The 9,736-nt window shown below is 53.6% G+C and overlaps 1 protein-coding gene across 3 annotated transcripts in view; it reads left to right on the top strand.

Annotated features, from left to right (window-relative positions):
• Window positions 1–279: 279 nt before the first annotated feature.
• NOL6 (nucleolar protein 6) overlaps window positions 280–9,736 on the top strand; it is a 28,351-nt gene continuing 18,894 nt past the window's right edge. For 2 of the 3 annotated variants that reach the window (XM_080637654.1, XM_080637655.1), the window contains exons 1-15: window positions 280–355; window positions 461–673; window positions 1,602–1,718; window positions 1,980–2,159; window positions 2,715–2,883; window positions 3,616–3,750; window positions 3,886–4,049; window positions 4,529–4,649; window positions 4,973–5,031; window positions 5,186–5,287; window positions 5,809–5,924; window positions 6,339–6,516; window positions 6,918–7,040; window positions 7,212–7,360; window positions 8,108–8,183. In XM_080637654.1, the coding sequence (XP_080493780.1) occupies window positions 350–355; window positions 461–673; window positions 1,602–1,718; window positions 1,980–2,159; window positions 2,715–2,883; window positions 3,616–3,750; window positions 3,886–4,049; window positions 4,529–4,649; window positions 4,973–5,031; window positions 5,186–5,287; window positions 5,809–5,924; window positions 6,339–6,516; window positions 6,918–7,040; window positions 7,212–7,360; window positions 8,108–8,183 (1,908 nt within the window). In that variant the 5' untranslated portion in view covers window positions 280–349. Of the gene's footprint in view, window positions 356–460; window positions 674–1,601; window positions 1,719–1,741; window positions 1,880–1,979; window positions 2,160–2,714; window positions 2,884–3,615; window positions 3,751–3,885; window positions 4,050–4,528; window positions 4,650–4,972; window positions 5,032–5,185; window positions 5,288–5,808; window positions 5,925–6,338; window positions 6,517–6,917; window positions 7,041–7,211; window positions 7,361–8,107; window positions 8,184–9,736 lie in introns of those variants that run through there. The other variant, XM_080637656.1, reaches the window with a different exon arrangement.

Raw genomic sequence — 9,736 nt, 5'->3', positions numbered from 1 at the left:
TCCCCTCAGCGGGGCGCGGAGGGCCTGTGCTGGTGCTTAAGCCCGGGCCTAAGCTCCACGATGGGGCCGCGACGAAAGACAGCGCAACCCTCCCTCTCACACCCATAAAGGGCGGAAGCGTCACTGCCGTCAAGCACCGCCAGCTGCTGCAAAACGCGCCGCTCCAAGCACGACCTGCCGCAGAGAAAGAAAACCGCCTCTCTCTCTTCTCCTCAAGCGAGCTCTGCTCAGGCTCGGCCAATAGGAGCCCAGCGCTGGTACAGCGCGGCCAATGGGGAGCGGCGCTTTGGCGGCCGGCAGGTTGCGAGGTGCCGCACGCGGCAGTGCGGCTCGTGCGCGTGCGGCGGCCATGGCGGTGAGGAGGCGGCGGCAGGGAGGGGGATGTTGGGGTCGGCGCCCCGAGGGCCCGTGATGCGGGACCGGGGCGCCGCGGTCCATCCGTGCTGTCTTCCCCTCGCAGGGCTCTCCGGAGGCGGCGGAGCAGGACCAGGAGCCCCCTCCACCTCCCGCCAGCTGCGGCGCGGCGAGGAAAGGGAAGAGGGCCGCTCCTGCCGAGGCCCTGCAGCCGGCGAAGCTGAGCCGCGCCGAGCTCTACAAGCCACCGACCAACGAGGAGCTGAACCGGCTGAAGGAGACCGAGGATCTGTTCCATTCCAGCCTGCTCCGCCTGCAGGTCAGCCGGGAGGCTCCTCGCGGGCTAAGCTGGGGGAGCGGCGGGACCCCGGGCTCCGAGCTCTCCAGGAGCTGATCTCTGTAGCAGGCCCCTGAGCCCTCCTGCCCTGTCAATCCGGCATAGGCCGCTTCTGTACGGGAGCCCGGCACGGGGCAGGGACAGGAGGAACAGGCTTCACAATGCACCCAGTGTATTGCTGGTACTTCCCATCGTACTTACTGTTGCCGACCTGCTCCAGGCTCTGTGCCTTTTTTACACCATTAAAATTGAACCCCTCCAGCACATAACTGCAGTATGGTTGGAGAGTGACCATTGCATCCCTCCCTGCAGTGATTTATGGTACAGAACGGTGAGGAAGTAACATCACTGTCTGTGCTTGGCTGCTGTCTTTGACCAGCTTCTGAATGGGACAGGAGGATGTTTTTTACAGGCAAGCAGGCTGACTGTGTTAAGGGGAGGTCAGGCTGGTGGATAGATGGCTTCTACTGGTTGTAACGTTTGTGATTTTTGTGAAGAGTGGCTTTGATCTCTTGGCTACCTGCTGATGTTGGTGGTGGGATCTTTAGGGCCTGGTTCATGGCATGAGCCTGAATGGTTGCTCCTTGTTGCTGATGCTGTACCATACAAAAGCCTTTCTGTGCCTATGTGAATTACACCAGGGTTTTTTTTTGTGGATGGACCTCACGCAGAAGCCAGTGGGATGGAGCTGGTTGCCATTCAGGACCTCATAGGAGATGTGTTATCTGCCTGCCCATGGGCTACCCAGACTCTCAGCTCCAGAGTGGGTTTGCAGAGGGGTGCATGTATGCTCCGCAGCTCATCTGCTGTCCTGTTTACAAGGCTTGTGGTTGATGCTGAGGGACAAGGTAAAGGCCTAAATCAGTTCCAGTTTTGCAGCTGCCTTTGATGGTCCCCTTTCCTCCTACAGATTGAGGAGCTTCTGAAGGAGGTGACATTGAAGGAGACAAAGAAGAAGAAGATTGATGCCTTCCTACATGAAATTAACAGTCTGCTGAGTGCCATCCCAGAGACACCAGAAACTGAAGTATGTTTCAAAGAGATGGCGGAGGTGGCAACACCCATTTATGGAGCTGGCTCTGCTGTTGCTGTACAGGCAGAGGTCCTTATGGACAATCCGCCTTAGGAATCGAAAAAATACTACTTTGCATTATCTTGGAAGAGAGAGGAGGACACTGTATTTAAGCTGTGGGTGCAGACACTTGCAGCTATGTGGGAAGAGGGGTCCTGGTCCTGGCACATCTGCGATTGATGCTTACAATGTTTTGTGTGTCCTGTCTGTTCTCAGCTCACTGACCAGGCGTGGCTCCCCAAAGATGTGAAGGTCCCGTTCCTGCAGGTGCCATTCAATGTGAAGGGAAGGTTCCGCTTCCTGCCCCCAACTGAACTGAAGGTGGTGGGCAGCTACCTGCTGGGCACCTGCATTAGACCAGAGATCAATGTGGACATGGCTGTGACCATGCCACGGGTGAGTCTGTCCATGCCTGCTGTGGAGTGGCCCTGTCCCCTCCTATCCCCCACTTCCCTTGCTCTGTCTACAGCACCTGGATGTGCAGTGTGGTGATTCCTGCAAGGAGCTAGGGAGTGTGGTTTCACCACTTGCTTGCAGCTGCTTTGATTTTAGTTCCTCATGAAGATCTTCCTTCTGCCTGGGCTGAACCCCTTCCACATTGCTGGGGTGATAGATGCTGTATTGCTTTGTACCCCATTGCACTTCTGCCCAGCTCCCAAGACAGGGAGGGTGATGTTTGCAGGCTACTATGTGCAAGAGCTCCCCCCTTGCTTTTATGGGGTTTGAGACAAAGTGACACCCTGTTTGGCTACATGTCTTTACTCTGGCTCCTGTGATTCCAGAGCCAGGTGTGCTAGCAGCAAGGTAGCGCTCCTAATCGACTTGGAGCTCCTTGAGGCCGTAGCCACATGCCTGTGGGACTAGGGAAGGTAGTGGGTGGTGGTGTCTCTTGGGCTGAACTGGGCTCTTGCAGGCCAGTGAGGTGGGATTGCCCTGTCCCTCTCTTCCCAGGAAATCTTCCAGGACAAAGACAACCTAAATCAGCGCTACCACCGGAAGAGAGCTCTGTACCTGGCCCACATTGCCCAGCACTTATCTAAGCAGCGGCTCTTTGGCAGTGTGAAGTTTGCCTACATGAACAGCAACCATCTCAAGCCCATCCTCCTCCTGAGGCCTCAAGGTAACACTTAAGCTGTGCTCTGGTGGGGACTGTGAGTGAGTACTGGTGTTAAGTGCAGGGGGTAGCGGTGATCTCGTGTCCCTTTTGGAGAGCAGTCAGTCTGGGGCTGTCATCACAATTAGTGATAAATTTTGAAGTTTTGATGCTCCCAGTTACCGTTTCCACACAGAGCCTAGCCCGCATGATCTCTTCCACTTCCAATACCCTCTCCAGCTTGGCTGAGCTATCCAGCCTTGGCCCTGCTGGCTGGTCCATCCTGTAGGTACTTCTGGGAGTAAAGGAGGTCCTGCATCAAAATGTTTGTGTCTAGCACTGCCCTCCCTGCCTGCTCTCCCCACCCCTGCTCCCTGCTATCCTCCTGCTTTTTCCGGGCAGCTGTGTGCAGTCTGGCTCTTGTCTGAGATGACAAGGGATGCATGGGCTGCTAGGTGCTGCTTGTTTTTGCAGACCCCAGGTGGTAGTGCGGTCAGGCAGTGATGTGGCACTCCAGTGTGCTGGAGTACCAGACTGGACAGTGGGGATGAAGATGGGACTTGTACATGAGCATTGTGACTGCAGGTTTATTGTTGCCTCTGGGGATATGGTCAGTCTCTGCTCTGCAATGATTTCCACTGCTGCTGAGCTTTCCTGGGAAAGAGCTTTTTCCTTTCACCAAAGTGGGGATGCTTCCTGTTTTCTCAAGTTAATCTCTGGCACTCTTCCTCATGCACATCTACCCTCTGGTGGTTACAGGCAAGGATGAGAAGATGGTCACTGTCCGACTCCATGCGTGTCCTGCCCCGGGTCTTTTCAAACTGAGCCGCTTCTACCCTAGCAAGAACAATATCCGGACAGCCTGGTTTGTGGAGCAGAGCACCCCCAAAGAAGGTAGGGCTTGGGGGAACATGAAGCTGCTTTGTTCAGCCAGAGACTGCACCCAGTGCCCAGAGGTGGGTTTGCTGCAGCCCTTTCCTGTGAGCAGGAGGTTTGTCGTTGCATCCAATGTGTTGTCTCCTCACACAGGAGCCACCGAGCCTCCGACCCCACACTACAACAACTCGATCGTCTGTGACACAATGCTGCTCTCCCACCTGCAATTCTTGTCCAGTGCAGCCACTGACTTCCCAGGCATGAAGGATGGCGTGGCCCTTCTCAAAGTTTGGCTTAACCAGCGACAGCTCAGCAAGGTGTGTCCTGTGCCAGAGGACAGGGCAGGCTCTGCTCTCTTGGCCAACCTTCCTTTGGCTTGCTCTTCCTTCCTATGGGTATAATGCTGGAGCTTTGGGTGGTGGAGTGGGCTTGTGACTGATTTCAGCTGTGTTAGGTTTTAAAGAGCTCCATCGTACTCTGTGGATTGCGGTGTGTCTGTGTGTGCTGGACAGTCATGCTTCTTTACTATCCCTGGAATGATGTAGTGGGATTTTGGGTGCTTTTTGGTTTTATTCATTGCACTTTCTGAAGAATTTTGAGGTGTTGCCTTCCTGCAAGGGGTCCATATCTCTGCTTATTGTGTAGTGTTTTGCCTCCTCCATGTCTTCCTGATGGGGTTGGGGCTTGGGGTGTGCCCTGCTGGTGATGACAGAGGCCAGAAGCAGTCAAGTGGGTGGGCTCTGGTGCTCATGGTGCCTTGTGGAGCTCTTGTTGACTCGGCTCTCTGTTTTGACAGGGCTTGGGGTGCTTCAGTGGCTTCTTGGTCTCCATGCTGGTTGCCTATCTGCTGATGAAGCGTAAGATTGTCAAGATGATGAGTGGGTACCAGGTGTTGAGGAGCACCCTGCAGTTCCTGGGTGAGTTTCCAGGGTCCTCTGGGCGGGGAAAGGCTGGTGTCAGCAGAATCTCTGCTCAAAGCCTGAGCACAGTGGGGGAAGGGGGAATTGTGGCTTTTCTCTCTCTGATTATGAGACCCTGTGGGTGGGATGGACAGGAAAGGGTGAGGCAGCAGAACAGGGCTGGATGGAGCAGCTTGCAGCAAAGTGAGTGGATCCCATCGCAGGGTGGAGGCCAGCATCGCACTGTAGCACTGTTAATATTGTGAGGTATTGGCACATAGCTCTACCAGTAGGACAGATGTGGATGGTGGTGTAACTTGTCTCTTCCTGTCTGCCCACAGCCACCACTGACCTGAGTGTGACAGGGATCAGCCTAGTGAAGGATGTGGATCCCTCCCTGGTAAGCAGCTGACCGGAGGGGCTCTCCTGTCTGTGTCTGGGTGTCCTGCCAGCACTGGCTGGGCAGGGTGGTGCCTGTTAAGGGATGTCAGTGGCAATGAGGTGGTGGTGTCTGTGCTGCACCATGGCACCAAGGACCTTGTTTGCTCTTGCAGCCTGTCCTGGACGACTTCCAGCAGGCATTTGAAGTGGTCTTTGTGGATCCCTCCGGGCTGGTGAACCTCTGCGCTGATATGACTGCCAGCAAATATCACCAGGTACTGAGCAGGTTGTGATAGCATCCTGAAATGCTGTCTTAGGAGTGATCTGAGGCAGGCAGAGGATGTTTAGGTGTCTTGGAGGAGAGCATTGGACATGGGGAGTGTTCAGTGTTGCTTTTTAAACTTTTAACATCCATACAGCTCTGAAACTTAGAAGTGAATTTTAGGACTTGGATGTACTGCTGCTTTACCTGTCATGCTTGAATGATGGAGGAAGGTTGTTTCCCTTCACCTTTGGGTGAAGCCAAACAACTGTTTAGCAGAACTAACTGTTTAGGACCAGAAAAAAATCCAGCTTGATGGGAGTGATATCAAGGATATCAACGGATGGCAGCAGCAGCTATTAGTGACTTGGCTTCATGCTGAGGAAAGAGGCTGTCTGGGTTCATGTTCTTCTGGTGACCATGGTGGCCATGGGTGGCCATGGTTGATGGGAGAGCGTGGTGACCACTGCTGGAGGGGTTTCTTTCCTTTCCGCTCTCATTCATGCTCTTGCTTTGTCTTGTGTCGTTGCTCAGGTCCAGTTTGAAGCCAGGTACTCCATGGAAATTTTGGATGATCGTATGGTGGATGGCTTTCAGGCGCTGCTCATGACTGCAAAGCCCATGCTCAGAGCCTTTGACCATGTCTTCCAGTGAGTCTTGGTCTTGCTGTGCTGAGGAATAATTGGGGTAATGCTGAGACGCCTGGTTGGAGAGAATTGGGCTCTTTCTGGCTTTGGACTGGCATGGGTTTGGACCTGCCTCGTGGGAGATGGCCCTGCTATCTCTGAGATAGGTGGTGCCTGTTGGCATTTGGCCATTCCACTTTTACTGTCTAGGTAGCCTCCCATGAGGAAGAGGGCAATGCTTTGGCCTTTGGGAATGATGCCTGTCCCAAGGATCAGCATCTCCTGTGGTGAGATGCCAAAATGCAGTGTTTCTTCTTTTAGCCGCCATCGTAGGTCAGGATCCTCACTTCCCCACCTTGTGCATCCTCTAGCATATCCCTCTTTGAGAAAGGATTTGGTGGCAGAGGTGGATGACTAGCTTCTCTACTTCTCCTGTAGCCTGAAACATGTCTCCAAGCTGCAGGGTGCCTGCAGGAAGATGGAGCTGCTGAATGACCTGATGGATCGCGGTGGGAACTATGTGGCTGCAGCCCTTCCCTTCATTGTCTCACTGCTGGTTCGTGGGCTATCTGGGAGAGCCCTGCTTGTGGTTCACTCCTTGCCACAGATCCCTGAGGTAATGCAGATTGGCAATGATACTGCATCCTTTGCAGATTATGGGGTGTTGTGTGTCCCTTGTGGCACTGCTGCGCATGGGAAGGGGATCTTTTCCCTCTGTGGGAGGAGACAAGTCTATCCTCTTTGTGGGGAGTAGACGATCTGAAGCTCTACAATGGAGTGTCGGGTCCCACTGGGAGGCTTGGTCTGAGTGGAAGTCCTGGCCTCTTAATGGGGAAGGGTGAAGACAACTGTGGTTTTCACCAGGTAGACCTATTACATTGGGCTTTCTCCATATGTGCTCATCCAGGCACCTGAGAGCATGTAGCAGGAGGTTCATCTAGCAGCCCAATATCCAAGCAGTTGTTGCTCCTGCAACTTTCTCTCTTTTTGTGCTCCATGTTCCTTATTGTCCTGCAGTGGCCAATTGATGCTGAGCCCCCAAAACATAAGGATGTTGGGCCCCTGACATTTGGGCTCCTGTTTTATCCCGACTTCGCTGCCAGCGTGCTGGAGAAGGGACCGCAGGCTGATCACCCTGAGGTGAGGGGAGCCCTGTTTGGGGCCTGTTTCGTGCCAGGCCTGGTGGAGCAGAGCAGCTTCCATGCTATGGTTGCAGATGGCTGTGGGGCTAGCTGATGGTCATGGGAGTGATTCAGCCAGCCCCACTGCTGACCTGTGTCCCTGGCCTGGCTTGGCCAATGTCCCCCACAGGCCCTGGACTTTCGGACCTTCTGGGGGGAGAAATCAGAGCTGCGGCGGTTCCAGGATGGCAGCATCCGCGAGGCAGTGGTGTGGGAGGCCAACACTGCCTACCAGAAACGCCTCATTCCTGAGCAGATTGTCAGGCACCTGCTGAAGCTGTAAGTTGCACTGACCCTGCAGCTGTGTGGGGATCACTGCTGCTCTCCTTGCTTGTGCCACGTCCCTGGTAACCCCATTGCCAACTTCATGCTTTGGGGGATGCTGTGGGTTGTTTTGGCTTTGCAAAATTTGGAAGTCATTTCAGTTGTGGTCCTGATGCTGTGAGCTGTTTCCCAAGACAAGGTGGGGAGGGCAGGTGCCGTAGCTTCTGCTGATGGTAATGCTAAGGGCAAGGAGGCAGTGTGGTCCTGCCCTTATAGGCAGACCGGATGTTGGGACACTCCGTGGCAGAGTGGGCAGAGAAGCTCTTTGGAGCTTGCAGGATATTTAGTGGAATCCTCTGAGACCCTGTAGTGGTTCGCAGGTTGGGTCTCCCTATAACACTGAAAAGCCTCTGTGTAGAAGTATATACCTTCTGCCAAAAATGAGATCCTCTTGCACAATACAAAGAGGTTGCCTGAGCCTCTTTGTCCTGAATTGAGGAGGGGTTTTGTGAGGAAGTGCTTGCACATTGGCAGCTATGGCTTTGAATCCTGTGGAGCTGCATGAGTTGTCTGGCTCCTTTGTGTGGGTAACTTGGGCATGGGAGGAATACACAGAGGTTGGTCTCACCGTGACCTTTCTGTATGGAGGGAGTCTTCATCCTTGGACTGACCCTTGCCTGTGGGCACAGCATATAGTGTTGGGATGGATGGGTTGGTGAGTTGGCGTGTTGTAGCTCTAATGCGCTGTTGTCTTCCCTGTAGCCATGCAGACATTCCCGAATCCTCCATCTGCTACATGGGAGCCCTGCTGGAGTCTGTGGTTAGGACTGGGAAAGAGGTATAGTTGCTTCCCCAGTGGGGCTGTAAGTTTCTTGAGGAAGGGTGGTATGGGGAGGACTATAGGAAGTTCATTTTAGCTTTGTGGTCCTGAGGCAGCTGGGTGGTTCCCAAGAGGAAATTCCTGCCTGTGGGTACTTTGGTGGGCAGCATGGTGCTTTCCTTGGATCTTCCAATTCTTGTATCCAGCCAAGGCCACTGCTGAAGTCATCTTGCTCTGGCAGTCCCTGCACCCCATTTCTCCTGCAAAAATCCCACTGGCCTTCTCTTTCTGCTTGTGTCCATGCCTTGGGTTTGACTTGTAACAGTTTTTTTCTCCTCCTTAGTAGTTGGTGCAATGCTGTGTTTTTGACTTTAGTCTGAGAACAATGCTGATAACACACCAATGTTCTTAGTTGTTGCTAAGTAACGCCCAGATCAAGGACTTTCCAGTGTCATGCTGTGCCAGTGAGAAGGGGCACAGGAACCTGGGAGGAAGCAGAGAAAGGACACTTGACCCAAGCTAGCCAAAAGGATGTTCGATACCACAGCACATCATGCCCAGTATGGAAACTGGGGGGAGTCATGTAGAAGGCCCAGGTTGCTGCTGGGGTTGGGCAGTGAGTGGTGAGCAATTGTATTGTGCATCACTTGTGTTTATTGTTTGCTTTTCTTTTCCCCCTTTTAGTTTTATATTCTCTCCCCTTGTTATTTCCCTTATCATTATTATTATTGGTATTACAGTTGTTGGATGGAGGAAGAGGTTGTTCCCTTTGCCATTTTTAAGAGCGAAGGGGAGCAAATCCTGGGCTTCATCAAAAGGAGCATGGCCAGCAGGTCAAAGGAGGTGATTCTTCCCCTCTGCTCCACTCTCATGAGATCCCACCTGGAGTACTGTGTCCAGCTGTGGGGACCCCAGCATAAGAAGGATGTGGGCCTGTTGGAGTGAGTCCAGAAGAGGCCACGAAGATGCGGTGAGGGCTGGAGCAGCTCCGCTCTGGAGACAGGATGAGAGAGCTGGGTTGGTTCAGCCTGGAGAAGACTGCAAGGAGACCTTAGAGCAGCTCCCACTGCCTAAAGGGGGCTACAAGAAATCTGGAGAGAGGGTTTTTACAGGCCATGTAGTGACAGGGCAAGGGAGGACAACTTTAAACTGAAAGAGGGGAGAGTTAGGTCAGATATTAAGAAGAAATTCTTCCCTATGAGGGTGCTGAGGCGCTGGCACCAGATGCCCAGAGAAGCTGTGGCTGCCCCATCCCTGGCAGTGTTCAAGGCCAGGCTGGATGGCACTTGGAGCAACCTGCTCTAGTGGAAGTTGTCCCTGCCTGTGGCAGGGGGGTTGGAACTGGATGAGCTTTAAGGTCTCTTCCAACTGAAACCATTCTATGGTTCTGTGAAATCTGATCCAAAGAATCATCTGTGCCAGGATCAGTTGCTGTCTGGGCAGAGCTACATGTCAGATATCATAGTCTGTATGGCCTGTTGTGTGCTGAGGCAGCAAAATCTGTGTGTCCCCTGTCCCTGCAAGGCAGCCTGGGGTGAGCAGGGCTGATAAACCCCGTGCTGAGAGGGGGT

This window comes from Psittacula echo, assembly GCF_963264785.1.
Source record: "Psittacula echo genome assembly, chromosome: Z".
NCBI classification, from domain to species: domain Eukaryota; kingdom Metazoa; phylum Chordata; class Aves; order Psittaciformes; family Psittacidae; genus Psittacula; species Psittacula echo.
Note: the sequence above shows the minus strand (reverse complement) of the source record. Positions and strands in the feature narration are given on the sequence as shown.